Source organism: Erinaceus europaeus, chromosome 2 (assembly GCF_950295315.1).
Source record: "Erinaceus europaeus chromosome 2, mEriEur2.1, whole genome shotgun sequence".
Classification (NCBI taxonomy): Eukaryota; Metazoa; Chordata; class Mammalia; order Eulipotyphla; family Erinaceidae; genus Erinaceus; species Erinaceus europaeus.
Window position 1 is genome coordinate 152,453,276 of NC_080163.1, and position 16,626 is coordinate 152,469,901.

Genomic DNA, 16,626 nt, shown 5'->3' on the forward strand with positions numbered 1-16,626 from the left:
TGGGATATGGAGTTCTGGTGGTGGGAACTGTGCGAAGCTGTACCCATCTTATACTATGGTTTTGTCAATGTTTCTTTTTTATAAATAAAAATTTTTAAAAAATTGTCTGAGGAAATGATCAGAGTAGAGTAAAGGGCTAGAAAGTTGGCTTAGGGCAGAGAGTAGCTCCCATTCTTGAAAATATTTTGTGGATAGAATTAACTTTATCTCCATCCACCTGACCCAGGGCCCATGTACATATTTATATTTAGCATCAGAGCCTGTGTAGCCTCTGAATCTCTATTGGTCTGAGCTTGCAGCTCATGGTCACAGCTGGGAAGCACCCAGAAATCTTCAGTGTTAGCATGTATGTTGTTATTAATGGGAAGATTTAACGTCTTGTTGTATTTTTCCATCTCAGCTGCAGCTGCTTGCCCCCAACCCCAGCTGCTGGAAGAATATTTAAAGTCCATCCCTTTCAGTCTGAACTGAAATTAGAAAACAAGAGTTTTAAATACTTCAAGGAAATACTGCCTAAATTGACCTTTCACAGAGTTAAAAGGTGACCTTTAACAAGCTAGTGGATGACTTATACACATGTGACCTAAATTCTGCAAAACCCCCATTCTAAAAGTAGATGACCTTTCTGTATGGGGGTGGGGTATGGCACCCCCACTCACCACAGCTTTCCATGATTTGAGGTGCTTTTAAAGTTACTGTCATCTTCGAGTCCCTACTTTGGGGGTTGGTGGGTGGTGGAGAGTATTCATCCCATTTGACAGATGAGGAAACTGAGACCTGGGATCCAGCCTTCCCCTTTGCCAGGCTGATAGCATTTGGGAAGAGCCAGAGGCAGACAAGAGCCAAGAGAAAGAGGGAGCAGGAAGGAGGGGGTGGCTTTGCAATGGACGGCAAGGGACAAGGGACTAGGGGTGGGGGACAGGAGACAGGGGACAGGGGCCTGTCATACTGCAGCAAGTTCAGACTGGGGATCCGGGGTAAGTGGTACAGCAGGGTGTTCAGGGTCTTCTCATTCAGATGTTCACACGATAACCTGTGAAAGAAGGGACCCCAGTGAGGCAGGGAGACACCCAGAAGCAAATCCTCATAGCCAGAAGATCAGGAGGTGGGGCCTGAACTAGGGCCGCCTCTGACATTTCTTCTGACCTCTGGGCCCTTGGTCATCATCAAGGCTGGAAGAAATGGGAGACTGGGTGTGTCTGGAAAATTCTGGGATGAGCCTAATGAGTCATCTTAAAAAATGTAAAAAATATTTATTTATTTATTGGATAGAGACAGCCAGAAATTGAGAGAGAAAGGGGGTTACAGAGATGGAGAGTCACTTGCAGCACTGCTTCACAGCTCGCAAAGCTTTCCCTCTGCAGGTGGGGACTAGGGACTTGAACCCAGGTCTTTGCTCATTATAACATGTGCACTCAACCAGGTACCTAGAAGAGTCTTCTTTGCTGTAGAACTTCTCAGAGCTTTGACTCTGCCCCTCTGCCTTGGGAATTTGTAAGGGGGTGATGGTAGACTTTCCCTCAGTTTCTTGTCCCTCTAAAAAAAGAACAAAGGTAAGGACTAGCAGAATCATGATTATGAAGGTCATGGAAACTAGGCTCCTGCAAAACAGTTAAGAAAGAAGAGAAGGCCTGTGATGCTTTGCTCTTTGCATGGACTGGGTTTGAGCTCACCCTCTTTCCCCTTGCCCTCAGTGTTCTACATCTCTGCCTCTCTATCTCTATTAACAGAAAGAAAAAGGAAATAAAAAGGAGAAAGAAGAGAGCGCCACCTTAACCCAGAGTGGAGAACATAATTGGCAAAATTCAAGGGGGCAGGCGGTGGTGTACCTGGTTAAACGCTCATATTACAGTGTGCAAGGACCTGGTTCAAGCCCCTGGTCTCCACCTGCAGGGGGAAAGCTTCACAAGTGGTGAAACAAGGCTGCAGGTCTCTCTCTGTCTCTTTCCCTCACTATCTCCCTTTCCCCTCTCAATTTATCTCTGTTTCTATCCAATAATAAATAAATAAATAAATATATTTTTTAAAAAGAGAGAAATTCAGGAATGTCACAGATCAGCAAAGGTCATGGTGGAGATTATGGTGGTGGTGGTGGTGGTGGTGTGTGTGTGTGTGTGTGTGCCCTTGCGTTCGTGTGTGTGTGTGTGTGTGTGTGTGTGTGTGTGTGTGTGGCGGGGGCTGTTCAAGTTCCTTGACTGTCAGTCAAAGCTTGTGAGTGGCTGAGCCAGGACTAGGTCCCCAGTCTGGTCTCTGGCCATAGACCCATGTATTTTAGGTGGGAGAGCTGATTACTAGAGGAGATGTCTTCAGAAATTATAGCAAGGCAGGCCCAGGTGAGTGTCAGGGTAGGCCTCTGGGGGTGTAGGGGGCAAACCAAGGCTCCCTGGTGCCCTGAGTTGAGCGGGTAGGGAAAATAAAGTCCTCAGGCCTGCAAAGCCTCCCTCAGTGGGATGGACTAAGGCTTCTGAGCTGGGCTGTTGAGGCAGAAACTTTTCCTCTAAGTTAAGGGGACTTCTGTGAGGTAGGGTTCTGGGGTTCAGTGGGTGTGGAGCAGGAAAGGCTGACTGGGCCCCTCACCAGGCCCTTCCTTTCCCAGTCACTGGGCAGATGCCACATTGGGTGTTCCTGACTTACATGACTTCCAGAGGCACTGCACACTGCTCCAGAGTCTCACAGAGTCGCTGGAGGCTCTGGGGCTCCAGATGACACTCCCTGAGGCTGAAATGGAACAGCAGGCAGGGGAAGGAGGGTCAGAGAGGACTCAGAGTCCCTGTCCAGCCCTGCTGATTCTCCCCAGGCCCCTGGGCCCTTCTTTCCCACCTGTAGGCTCTGCTCCTTCCTGACCAGACATGCTCTCCTCTTCTGTCTCCCCAGCAATTCCTGCTTCCCCCATCTGACAGTGACAGTAAAGGCCCCTCTCAGCAGCCCCCCTGGGTCCTACCCACTGACCCTGTCTGGGACTGGACTGGGTCCATTACCATTGGCCTAAACCACTTCCTGTCTTCCCTTCTTGCTTCTCTACAATCCTTTATAGTTGCAAGTTTTTGTTTGTTTGTTTGTTTGTTTTTTGTTAGTGCCTGATTTCATTGGTCCCAGCTGACTTTTTCAGATTGAAAGAAATAGAGAGACAAGAAAGGCACCACAGCACTGAAATGTCCTCTGGAACAGTGGGAGCTGGGTTCAAACCTGGGTGGCACTTACGGCAAAGCAAGTGCACTATCCAGGAGAGCTATCTTGCCTGCCAGTGACTTAACTTTAAAACGGTGCAAACCTGACCAGGCCTCTCCTCTGCTTAAAACCCTCTGTGGCTCCCCATCACCCTTAGATTAAAAGCAAAATACCCTTTTCATGGCCTCATGCCTCTCTACTCTCCCCGTATCAGCCCCAACCACACTGCAGTGCTCCTGAAAAGTTTTGGACAGGCTGGCTCTCCCGCCTGCCACACCCTCACCTCTCTTTGGATGACCCTGTTCAGACCTCAGTTTAGGTATCTATCTTCTCAAGTGAGGGGATGATGGAGAGGAGACCATCCAAGGTCTTGCAACCCCTCCTGGCAGAGGAGTTGCCAATTTCCTGGAAAGTTGGCAGAGAGAACATGTGGGAACTTCTCTCTAAGGAGCACAGTGGAGCCAGCAACCTTCCACCCACTACGCTTTCCTTGCTTTCCTTAACTTCTCTCAGATTCTTCACTCTTCCCCAGCCCTAAGCCTTTGCCTCCTTCCCTGTCTCCACGTCCCAACCCCCAACATCCACAGTGGTCACCCCCAAGCAATGAATGAGCAAGAGAGTCACCAAAAGCTCTTGGGGATGCAGTGCAGACCAGATCCCAGGAACTTGGCTCCAGCTTGGAAATCAGGCCCAAACTCAGCAGGCTGTGGATCTCTAGGAGTGAGGAAGCCATTTTGAAAGGACAGTTCAAAGTCTCCACTTAGTGTTTATTTCATATGTCTATTACCACTAGGGCTATGACCAGGGCTTAGTGCCTACACAAAGAATCCACTGGAGCTATACCCTTCCTTCCTTCCTTCCTTCCTTCCTTCCTCCCTTCCTTTCTCCCTCCTTTCTTTCTTTCTTTCTTTCTTTCTTTCTTTCTTTCTTTCCTCCCTTCCTTCCTTCTTTCCTTCTTTTTGACAGAAATTAAGGGGGAGGGGAGATACACAGGGAGAGAGACTGCAGCTTTGTTCCACAGCTTGTGAGACTCTCCTCTTGTAGTTGGGGACCTAGGTCCTTGCACATGGTAACGTGTGTGCTCTACTGGGTGCATCACCATTCAGCCCCCTCAAAACCTCCTCTTAGGAAGATTGGACTCAGAAGTCACAGCTGGGAGGGTCCTAGAATCAATAAAGGCACTGCATGCTGGGTCAGCCCCTCACTGTATAGATGGGGAAACAGATGCCCAGAGAAGGGAGGTCAGAGTGAGGAAAAGCAGGCGTTTACACCTGCCCAGCTCAGGGGGAGCCAGAATACAGCCCTTCCTCTCTCTGGCTTTCATTTCTCTCAGTTTTGCTTGGTTCTTTTGGTTTCAAGGATCTGGATGTGGAGACCCTAGCCTAGCTACCCAGCCTTGGGCCACCCCTGGCTCCAGACTGCCCACCTGACACAGGAATTTTTTTTTTTAATTTCTTTATTGGGGAGTTAATGTTTTACATTCAACAGTAAATACAACAGTTTGTACATGCATAACATTTCCCAGTTTTCCATATAACAATACAACCCTCACTAGGTCGACACAGAGGAATTTATTCCGCCCAGTTGGCCCTGGGTTAAGCCCTCCCTGCAGGTCAGCTCTCTAGAGTGAGCAGTGAGCATTCTCGCCACTAGGGGGCAGCCAGGAACCCCTGTAGATAGCAAGCTTATTCTTTGACTGCAAAGACATGGGAACTTTTTCAGAGCACCAATGGTTGGTTCTTGGTTGTTCAAGTGTGAAAAAGTGCGGCCAAGATCTACCAATGTCCCTGAACCATAATGGCTCTCTCTACCCTCCCACGCATCCTGCCAGCACCTATTCATTCTTCTGAGGTGAGACTTCCTACCCTCCCCACTTCCTCCAGCTGTCCTGTCTTCTTCCAGGAAAGAATGACAGCAGCTAACCGCTACCGCAGTCACTACAGAAACAGTGATTAATTCTAGTGCACCAGACCTGCCAACCACACAAATTAGGGCCCCTGTAGGGAATGGGGACCAGAGTGAGAGGGCAATCCCCCACCCTCCCAGCTCTCCCTCCTCACCTGCCACCTCTGTCACTTCTCAGGATGACTTGCTGGCTCTCGAAGCTGCAAGCAGAGAGGAGACACGGGTCTCAGTAAGGGGGAAGGCCCTTCCAAGGCAGTGACAAGAGGGAAGAATGGTTGAACAGTGGAGGGCCTAGAGGGTGCCCGCTGTCTTGGTAAATAAGATAATCAGTATGTCAAGTGACAACCACATTTATTAAGACACATGCAAAACACACCACTAGATAATATCACCTTAGACTGATTATCTCACAATAAAATGGTGAGGGAAAGGAAGCATTCTCATCCCTGGTTTTACAGAGGAGGAAACAGGTGTGAAGAGGTTTGGTGACCCATGTCAGTGGTGAGCCTGGATTTGAACCTGGTCTGTCTGCTATATCCCCATCTGACCCAAGAGACTCATTAGGAAGGAAGGAGAACAGTATAACTCAGCTGTGTGACAGCTCCCTCTAAATATTCATCAACTCCAGAGATTCTTCCCTTAAAGCAGCTCCCTGAGCATTCAGTAGCCAGCTGACTTTTTCTTTCTCATTTATTTTAATAGCATCTATTCATTTAGTTTTAATGATAAAGATACAGAGAGATAAATACAGACACCAGAACACTGATCAACTCTGGTTTATGGTGGTGCTGGGGATTGAGCCTGGTGTCTCAGAGCCTCAGACATGAAAGTCTTTTGAATAACCACTATACTTTTCTCCCCACCCCACTATCTTTATTTCTTTGCCACTAGGGTTATTGCCAGGGCTCTGTGCCTACCTGTATTATTCCATTGTTCCTCATGTGCCCCCCCACTTTTTATAGAGGGTGGGGGCAGGAGAAGGAGACAGAGAGAAAGAAAGACACCCACAACACAAGCTCCACCACTTGTGAAACTTCCTCCTTGCAACTAGGGACAGGAAATTTGCACCCAGGCTCTTGTGTGTGGTAATGTGTATGCTCTACTGGGTGAGATATCATCTCACCCATTTCTTTTCTTTTCTTTTCTTTCCTCTCCTTTCCTTTCCTTTTCTTCTCCTTTCCTTTCTTATCTTTTCAAGATTTATTTTCTTTGTTAGTAAGAGAAAGAAAAAAAAAGCATCACTCCAACATATTCAATGCCAGGAATCAAACAAGGACCTCATACTTGCAAGTCCAGTGCTCTAGTGCTGCATATCTCCTGGGCCACACCACCTGTTTCTTTGGGTCTCCAAGGACAACTCAGAGAGCAAGAAAGACTATGTTGACAAACTGTGCTCCCCAGTGAATATGGAGACACATTAGTGTCCCTGAGGCTGTTTTCATTCATTGGTCCATTCGTTCACTTACTCACTTGTTCACTAGGCAGAAACCCTTGACAGGCTCACTGCCTCTAGTAGCGCTTGGGACCCTGAGGATACTACTTTGTACACACAGCAGGCAGGGGCCTAGGGGACTAGCCGGCAAGGTGAGATCCAGAAGCCAACTCACCTGATGTCCAGGAGGAGTACCCACTGTAGAACAGAGAAGCACTGGGCCAAAATGAACAGGGCATCCAGGGACAGGTTGTTCTGGCTGAGGCTGAGGTGACACAAGGAAGGATGGTGATGAGGGACAACTGAGACTCAAAACCACCCTCTTTGTGGCCAGAATACAGGATATGGGGATCATTACACCCCAGGTAGTCAGAAAGCACCTCTCCCAATTCCTACTTTGTGTGCTCAGCCTGGTGGGCTACTACATGACCCCCTACCAATTTCTATGGTCATAACAGAGAAAATGAGAATCAAAAACTGCTGAAGTCTTTCATGACACGTTAGTGACAGAATTGGGATTAAATTCAGTGGTTCTCTCAGCCTGTGATAAATCTGAGGAGTTGTGCTTCAGTTACCTTGCCTGACAAAGGAGGGGGTTGTACCTACCCAATACAAAATGAAACAGCAGACACACTTATTAAAAGGCAAGTGCTGGCTAAGCACATACATTACAGTGTGCAAGGTTCTGGGTTCAAGCCCTTGCTTCCACCTGCAGTGTGTGTGTGTGGGGGGGCGCTTCACAAGTAGTGAAGCAGATCTGTAGGTATCTGTATTTCTCTCCCCAACTCTGTCTCCCCCTCCCCTCATGATTTCTCTCTGCCTCATCAAATTAAAAAAATAAATAAAAAAAATAAATAGCAAGGGTGCAAATCTTTGCCTTTCTCCCAGAGGCATTTATTTGGCCCAGGCAGGGGGATACTGGTTGAGTGCTGAGCCTTGGTCCCGGGCCATGGCAGGTGCTCACAGTACTGAGAAGATCATGCGGGTATCTGTCTGAAAGCTCCACCTACACACATAGTTGACACCTGAAGTACACAGGCCCACTGGTACCTGGAGATTACTCCATCTGTGAGTTTCACATTCACCCATGTAACCAACAGAGGATGTCTGTAGGTTGAACCCACAGATGTGGAACCCACAAACAGTCAGGACCACTGGAAGTTATATGCAGGGTATTTTTTTTAAAGTTATTATCTTTATTTATTTATTTGATAGAGATAGCCAAAAATGGAGAAGGTTGGGGGATATAGAGAGGGTGAGAGGAGAGATAGCTGAAACCCTGCTTCATCACTTATGAAGTTTTCCCCCTGCAGGTGGGGACTGGGGGCTTCAACCGGGGTCCTTGCGCACTGTAACATGTGCTCTCAACCAGGTGCGCCACCACCTGGCCCGCTTGTTTGATTTTGCTGCTGAAGTTATTGCTAGGGCTCTATGCTGATTTCATTGCTCCTTGCAGACTCTTTTTTTATGATAGAGGGTGAGAGACACAGAGAGAAGGAAGATATCTCAGCACCTCTCCACTGCACTTAAAGCTTTCCCTCTGCAGGTGACTCCATGTGGTGGCCGGAGCTTTGAACTCAGGTCCTCATGTATGGTAAAGTGTACACTCTACCAGATGAGCTATCTCTCAGACTTATGCAGATATTTGACTGCATGGGTAGGGAATATAAGGCCCCTCGGCCTCCCGGGGTTCCAGGGTCGCCTGTGATCTGTCAGCAGTGCTCAGGCCTTCTGTACACTCTAAGCAGGAGCAGAGGGCCTGCCCTTCCCCAATTCCTAATGAAAGACCCGTCTGAGCAGGAAGGGTTGATGTGCCAGGCGCCCACTCTCCCCTAGCTGCTGCCTTTACAGTTGCTGAGCACTCTCTCGGGACCAGGGATTCAGAGCAGTGATGTAACTAGCCCAAGGTTACCCAGGAAATCTAGCTGCAATCTCTTGCAAAAACTCTTCTCACTTTGTTTCAGAAGAGATGGAAGGGGAGTAGGAGCCCAGAACCCTGGGAAACTTTTAGGGCCTAGTAACTTTATCTGAAAGGTCCCGAAGCTCCTGGGTTCCTTCCATGTTGAACATCTCCTGATCTCTGCTGGGTGCTGGATCTTGCTGGGTACCCTCCCTGCCTACTGGAATGTTAGCCATCAGACAGCACTTCCCTGCACCCCTGGGGCCAGAGTGGGTGGCAGCCACTGCAGTGATCATAAATTATTTTTCGTCCACATCTGCCTCAGCCCAGGTGACTTGGGCCCCCCAGAGAGCCAGGTTCCAGAAGTGACACCTTCAATCTGAGGCTGGATGACTGAGGCACAAGGCACAGAGGCAAACTGGGGTTCATAGTCATAGTGTTAACTGTTCTTTACCGAGTACTTATCAGGTAACAGGAGCTTGACCAGGAAACCTGCCTACACCTTCTGCCTTTCAGTGTAATCTTTGCAACCACCTTAGGAGGGAGTGAGATGGGATAGAACACCGCCCCCCACACAATATCCTCACCCCCCATTCTTGATGAGGGCAAGTCATGGAGGCTAAGCCCAAGAGGCTACTTACTTCAAGGAGTGCAGAGGACCCAGTCCAGGCAGCAGCTGAGCCAGCTGGGTCACACCTTCATCCCTCAGGGCATTGTCTGAGAAGCTGGGGAGGGGGAGTGTGAGGCAAAAAACATCTAAGTCACTCAGTCACTCAACTTCTTCTGAAGCTGGGTCTTGGCCAAGGGCCACCAGGCAGATCTCAGCAGACCTCCTGGGCTCAGCTACCCCCAACCCTGGAGTTATCATTCCCCCAGAGTTTCCATCTTAAGGTCCAGACCCCTGGTCGGGGAGAGGCTTCAGAGGAGGACAGCATTTTAGGGGAAAAGCCACAACTTTCACCACTTTCTCTATGAGGATTCTGATTGGGAGGGGGAAGTACTGCTGATCTAAATCTTAAAGAAAAAAAAAAGAGAGAGAAACCCCAAAGTCCTAGTCCATTTAAACACCCAGTAACAGCTGGGTCCCACCCACCTGTCCTTCAACAACAACCAGCTACTCACTCGAGGCCACTAAGGTCACTGAGGTGACTGCTTCCTCTCAGCGCCTTGCAGAGTTGCTCGAGGTGCTTGGCTTGCAAGCCACAGCGTGTCAGTCTGCAGAGGAGGAACTGAGCCCTCAGTGCCTGCCCTGCAGGGAACAGAGGCCACAGGCCACCTCCACACAGCAGAGAGCAAGACTGCAGGAGAGGGTTAAGGCTGCATCTGGCTCACAGACAAAGAGCGACCAACACATACCACACAAGAGACAGAGAAAGCTAGAACACAGGGTGGGACACCAAAATAGGGAGGGAAAATGTGCGCGAGAGAGAATCAAATTGAAACTGGTCTCAAAGGGACAGGGTTGATGGTGCGGCCCTGGAGGGACTGGTGACCTACGGCTAACAAATCGGGCTAAACGGAATGTGGAAAATGAAAAGCCAGGGATCAGGAATGCACAGTTCTCATCCCATCCCTGCTTGCCTGGGGCCTTCAGAACTGGGGGAAGAGTCAAGACCTGTTGTGGGCTTTCTTTTAGAAAACTTCTGGAAATTTCAGCAGCAATCAGGAGGCCAAGATGGTCTAAAGGCCTTAACTTTCCATCCTGTTTGCCCTGGGACTCACCTCCCGGTTTCCCAGCCTTCTTCCCACTTCTTATCTGCATAAATATTCCCTCAAACAAAGGAAGAGAAAGAGAGTTGAGCCTTGCTCAAAAATGCTTCTGCTGCCAAAGACTTGTTTCCCTTCTTACAAACAGTGTGACAGTGTCTGGTTTTTTGTAGCAATAGACAGTGGGTCCATATTTGGTTTCAAAATTAAATCAGTTGGGGCCAGGCAGTAGAGCAACTGGTTGAATGCACTTGTTAAAATGCACAAAAGCCTGGGTTCAAGCCCTGGCTCTCCACCTGCAGAGAGAAAGCTACATGAGCAGTGAAGCAGTGCTGCAGGTGTCTCTCCTATCTCCTTCTTCCCTCTTGATTTCTCCCTGTCTCTGTCCAATAAATAATAACTAAAAATATTTTTAAGAAGTCAAACATGTTTAAAAAATATTAGACACTAAGGAAAATGGCAGCAGAGACAGAGAAGCAAGCAAGCAAACAAACAAAAAATTTGAGATAGGCAGACAAGGAGGGAGATTCAGATAGACACAGAGAAAAAAAAAAGGCCAGAATATTGACCAGGAAAGAAGGGGCCTGATAGTGATGGTTCTCCTCTATCCAGAGATCCCATAATCCTTCAGCTGTGGGAAGTTGGGGGGGGGGGACTGAGTAGGGTGGGGGAGCCCAGGGAAGGAGATGAATTGGGCAGGGTAGGTGGAAACTGGGGGGTGGGGGGGAGCCATGACTCCTGGATACAGCCACCATGTCTTTGAGGGGGGGATGTGACTGAGGGCATAGGGTCAGATTTTGCAGAGGACAGGGGGTTGCTGGAACCACACTCAGGACTGAGGGCCATCACCATACCTGATCCAGCGTGGAGACAACTCCAAGGGCCTCTGGGGCATATAGCTGTAGAGAGATACACACCAGAGTCAGGATCAGTATAACCTGAAAGTCCTGCCTCTGCCTAGCTTCCCCATCAATCTCTCTCTTTTTTAAATATATTTTTATTTATTTATTTTTAATTTAATTTCTTTCTTTCTTTCCTTCTTTTTTAACCAAAGCACTGCTCAGTTCTGGTTAATGGTAGTACGGAGGATTGAATCTGGAACTTTGGAACCTCAGGCATGAGAGTCTGTCTACAGAACCATTATGTTATCTACACCTGCCTCAATCTCTCTTCTAGCCTTGGAGACACCCTGATTCTCTGATTGGGTTTCTCGACCTCTTGGTTGTGTGAAAAGTCACTTCATTTCCCACCAAGAAGATGCATGTAAGTTGCCTTAATTTGGTGCTTGTGCACAGTAAAGTGCTCAGTGAATCTAGGCTGTTAGGATCTCAGTATTTGCAGTAAATCAGCCTTGGCAATGAGCATGCTTTAGGATCTCAGACCCTACAAAAGAGATTTCAGGTGGGCACCAGAAAGCATAGAGTTACATCTGTGGGCATCTGTTAGCTGGGGCAATCCAGGAGGGCACTCCGAAGGAGACAAACACCCTAATACTCAAAAGTAGCCAGACTGACCATCAGAACCACAGCCAGGAAATCCTCTGGGTTAAGGTTGCAGGGCCCCTGTTCTCTGAGGCAACACTTGGGGGCTGGGAGGGTTCCCTGTCCTTACACCCTCCCCCTGAAGGCTGTGTCTTCCACCAAGTCTGCTTGATGCCTGCACCTTCATGAGTTTATGGTCTCCTGGCATTGGTGTAGGACTGTGTGGGGCTGTCCAGCAGTAGAGGTCAGGAGGAGGGCTCAGGAGTGGGGACCTACCACTTCTGGGTCCCCTCCTGCTCTTCCAACTCTGGAGAAAACATGAAGATCGCAGTTTTTTGCAGTAGGCTGAGGAGAGAAGAGAGGAGAGAAGAGGCAAGAGACTTATGGGGCTCCTGCTGCTCTGTGTTATTTCCAGCCTGGCCTAAAGGCACCTCTGAGGTATCATGTTCTCATTCTTCGCTGTAACCACTTCCTCGATTGCTCTCAGCTTTCAGAGACAGGGATCTTTCCAACTCTGAGATTACATAAACTCGTCAGCCTTGGTTTAGCTTCAGTTCTGCCTTCTCTGTGGTGTGGGCCTTGGGCAGACACACCTCCTCCCTCTGTGGTGGGTGTTCCCTTGGTACGTACAGAAGGTTCTGCTTGTACCCCTCCTAGATGGTGCGCCTGTTTCAGCTGCTGCAGATAACGGCCAGCTTCCCTGGCCTTGCCTTTGCAATTCAGTGTTCTGTATCTATCTATCTATCTATCTATCTATCTATCTATCTATCTATCTATCTATGTCATCACAAGTCATACTTCTTCTCTACACAAGACTTAGATAACCTAATCAGTAATAAGAAAATAAAGAGAAAGTTGGTGTATTGCACCAAAGTAAAAGACTCTGGGGTGCGTGAGGGTGAGGGTGAGGGTTCAGGTCCTGGAACATGATGGCAGAGGACCTAGTGGGGGTTGTTTTGTTATGTGGGAAATTGGGAAATGTTATGCATGTGCAAACTATTGTATTTACTGTCAACTGTAAAACATTAATCCTCCAATAAAGAAATTTATATATAAAAGAAAATAAAGAGAAATCACCCAAAGAAGCCAGGCAGTGGCACACCATATTGAACACACACTTTGTCACAGGCAAGGACTCAGGGTCAAGTTTCCAGTCCCCACCTGTACAAAAGGTGAAGCAGTATAGCAGGTGTCTCTCTTTCTTTCTGCTTCTCTATCTCTCCTTCCCCTCTCAATTTCTCTGTCTTATAAAACAAGGCAAAATAAATAAACCATTAAAAAAAAAGAAAAGAAAAGCCACCCATAATATCTTCAACATCCTACTTGCTGCTAGCACCACTCAGAGCTATCCTTTGCATCCTTAATTTAAAAAAATAGTAATAGAGAGAAATAAAGCAAGAGCGACCACAGCACTGTAGCTTCTTTCAGTACAGCCAGGGCTAAGCTCGAACCTGAATAATATACACGGCAAAGCAGTACATTATCCAAGTGAGCTATTTCACCATCTCTGTTTTTAGCTTTTTTTTTTTTTTCTTTTTAGCTGTTTACTTCTTTGTGAATCCAGGGTTTTGGGCATATGCAGCATCAATGCACCTGAGTTGATATTTTCATTCTTTTTATCTTCGAGAGAGTGGAAGAGACACCACATTAGCTGAGTTTCACCCAGTGCCTGGTTTTCCCATGTGATGCCTGAGGTTCGAACCCCAGGCACACACAGCAAAGTATATGCTCCACTCAGTGAGCTATCTTCTGGTCCCAGACTCCTTTCTTTAAGTTAATTTTTTCCCTTAAAAATATGGGATTAAAATTGTAGATTTTCTTTTAAGAATTACTTATTCGGGAGTCAGGCTGTAGCGCAGCGGGTTAAGCGCAGGTGGCGCAAAGCACAAGGACCGGCATAAGGATCCCGGTTCGAACCCCGGCTCCCCACCTGCAGGGGAGTCGCTTCACAGGCGGTGAAGCAGGTCTGCAGGTGTCTATCTTTCTCTCCCCCTCTCTGTCTTCCCCTCCTCTCTCCATTTCTCTCTGTCCTATCCAACAATGACAACAACAATAATAACTACAACAATAAAACAAAAGGGCAACAAAGGGAATAAATAAAATAAATATTAAAAAAAAAAAAAAAAAAAAGAATTACTTATTCAAGGGACAGGGAAAGGAAGGGTACCAACATGTTGTTAACTCTTGGTGGGACTACAGGTGTTTATTACACCATCCTCCTTGCTTTTGAACTTACAAATAGAACTTACATTTCATAGTAAAGCCACATCTATGTCATCATTTATTTTTTGTGGTTCCATTCACATCTTCTCTCTGGATAGAACTTAGTTTATTGAACTAATCCCAGCTGTTGAACATTAAGCTAATACCATCTTTTCCTGCTATAGCCCATACTGAGAACATGCCTGCAGCTAAATATTTTACACAATCACAATTCTTTCCCTCCCTCCCTTTCCTTTTTAAATAAGAATAGAGAGGCATAGAGAGTATAAAAGAGATGAGAGTATCAGAGTTACCTTCAGTATACTTGGGGCTGGGCTCGAACCTGGGTTACACACATAGAAAAGCAGCACATTATCTCAGCAAACTATTTTTGTGTGTCCTATCATGATTATTTCTTTAGTATAAATTCTTAGACGTGAATGGAGTGTTTCTACAGAATTATTCTACACAAGGTTGCCTGATCAGCACCTCTTAGGTGAATCAGGTCTTTCCCTTCTCTGAGGGGTTTTTATAGTAGGGAGGACCCTACTTAGTTAAGGGCCCCTCTGGAGGGGGGACTTGTGCTGACACTAATTAGTGTCTGTCCTTGGCTCCTCAGATGAGCACTGAGACTTGCAGAAACAAGACTGGACCCAGTTGGAGGGTGAGCTTTATAGAAGCAGAGCAGGGGTCTGGAAGGGACAAGGCCATGAGCCACCTGATCACATGATCACATGATCTGGTGAGTGCCTGCTCTCAGGGAAATAAACCAATAAGGGCCAAAGAATAGCAGAACAAGTCAGGTCCTCAACCTTAGCCCATGGGGAGCTCTAGAAGGTGAATGGCACCCTACAACTAGATTCAAGAGACCTGGACAGCTATACTTCTGTCTTTGTCACTGGCCAGTCCTAGTTGGGGACAAGGAGGGCTGTAACCTCTTAGTCTGGAGTCGGTCTCCAGAGCTAACAGAAGTAGTGAGTGGACGATCTCTGCAACATCTGCAGCAGCTAGAACAGGTACATTAGCCACAAGGGTGCAAAAGCAGCACCTCTATACGTGTCAAAGGCCTGGGAGCCATAACAAATTCCAAGGACCTTAGAAAGAGCGAGTGATGGGGACACCCATGGACTCTAGATTTGGAGGTGGAAGTGGGCGACAGTGGTCCTCTGGAGCTCCCACCTGATGTCCAGCTGCACCAAGGTCCGGCATGTGTTCAGCAAGCTCAGCACACAGTGCAGCCCCGACACAGACAGCCCATTGTCACTGAGGCTGCAGAGAAGAGGGGAGGCAGTGTCAGCAGGTGGCAGAAGCCCCCAAACCTGGACCCCTTCTTATAACTTAATCACTTGCTGGTTGTCACTCTGAAGATGTCCTGAGTCCTTAAGAAGGGTTTCCGGTGCAAGTGGGTGAGTCAAGAAAGGCATGACCCATCTCACCCACCCCATCCCAAGCCCCAGAGCCTGCCCCCCTCAAGGAGAGCAATGAGCAGCTCTAGCCCCCCTCCAGCCACAGCAATAACAAGCAACCCTAGGTGTTGGAGCTTCAGTATCCTGCTCTGTAAAAGAATCAACATTTTAATCCTGTTCTCCAAACAGAAAAACTGACACCCAGGTAAAGCAAATCCTTTTCCCAGAGTCAGAGCCAGGATTCAAATCCATGGTCCTAGCCCCAAACCACTATAATTCAATCTAACATGCATGTGACATTAAGGCCCCACCCAAATTCTATTCAAGGCAACCCCACATTATGCTCCCCCTTTCCCCCCCTCCAAGTGCCCTGGTAGCTCATCCCTTCGCCAAAGCCAGCTCAAGGTAGCAGGCAATGGTGCCCCAATGGAGATGAACCAACACTTTCAGTGGCTGTTGTAAGAGTAAAGGGAGCACACACACCACTAGTATGCAAGGAGAAAGGTGTGTGTGTGTGTGTGTGTGTGTGTGTGTGTGTGTGTGTGTGTGTGTGTGTGTGTACACGCGGGGATGAATAACTGGGACCAAGATGGTGTTCATGCCAGAGGCAAAGGCATGGTGAAAGCACGCTAACTTTACTGGAGGAGTAGCCTGGTTTCTGGTGACTTTGACTATGGGTTGGGGAGATCTGGAATTCTTGGGGGGCCTCCTTGCTACCCAATAGGGGGTCACTCACTTGAGCTTCTTGATGATATGCAGCTGGGATGCAGCCTCTGCCATCAGGCAACAGCCTTCATCTTCCAGTTGGTTCCCTGAGAGGCTGAAACAGAGGGGCCAGATGCCCTGTGCTGCTAGGGTGGGGTCCCCGCCACCTTGACACTCATACAGCCCCTGAATTACATTAGTCTAAGCATCAGGCGAATATGTGGACCTTAGTAGTAAGGAGGGTGGGATATCTGTACCCTGTGCCCAGCACTGTCCTAGGTACTTCTGCCTGTAGTGAATACCTAATCCTTACACTAGTTCTATCTAGTAGAGACTCTTACCCTCATCTAACTGAACAGCACAGAGGGCTCAGGGTACTTGCTCTCAGGTGGAACTATGATTTGAATTCAGCAACTTGATTTAAAGGCCCACCTCAACCATTTTTCTCCTCTCCTCTCCTCTCCTCTCCTCTCCTCTCCTCTCCTCTCCTCTCCTCTCCTCTCCTCTCCTCCCCTCCCCTCCCCTCCCCTCCCCTCCCCTCCCCTCCCCTCTCTCCTCCCCTCCCTTCCCCTCCCCTCCCCTCTCTCCTCCCCTCCCTTCCCCTCCCCTCCCCTCTCTCCTCCCCTCCCCTCCCCTCCCCTCTCTCCTCCCCTCCCTTCCCCTCCCCTCCCCTCTCTCCTCCCCTCCCTTCCCCTCCCCTCCCCTCTCTCCTCCCCTCCC

The 16,626-nt window shown here is 48.2% G+C and overlaps 1 protein-coding gene across 1 annotated transcript in view; it reads right to left on the reverse strand.

Moving 5' to 3' along the window:
* NLRC5 (NLR family CARD domain containing 5) overlaps positions 1-16,626 on the reverse strand; it is a 73,355-nt gene that overhangs the window by 37,012 nt on the left and 19,717 nt on the right. Inside the window, exons 13-23 of the mRNA XM_060185510.1 lie at positions 15,938-16,021; positions 14,975-15,064; positions 11,870-11,938; positions 10,967-11,011; positions 9,528-9,620; positions 9,047-9,130; positions 6,681-6,770; positions 5,229-5,273; positions 3,793-3,882; positions 2,635-2,718; positions 950-1,033 (exon numbers count right to left, since the gene is read on the reverse strand). Of these exons, the coding sequence (XP_060041493.1) occupies positions 950-1,033; positions 2,635-2,718; positions 3,793-3,882; positions 5,229-5,273; positions 6,681-6,770; positions 9,047-9,130; positions 9,528-9,620; positions 10,967-11,011; positions 11,870-11,938; positions 14,975-15,064; positions 15,938-16,021 (858 nt within the window). The remainder of the gene's footprint in view (positions 1-949; positions 1,034-2,634; positions 2,719-3,792; positions 3,883-5,228; positions 5,274-6,680; positions 6,771-9,046; positions 9,131-9,527; positions 9,621-10,966; positions 11,012-11,869; positions 11,939-14,974; positions 15,065-15,937; positions 16,022-16,626) is intronic.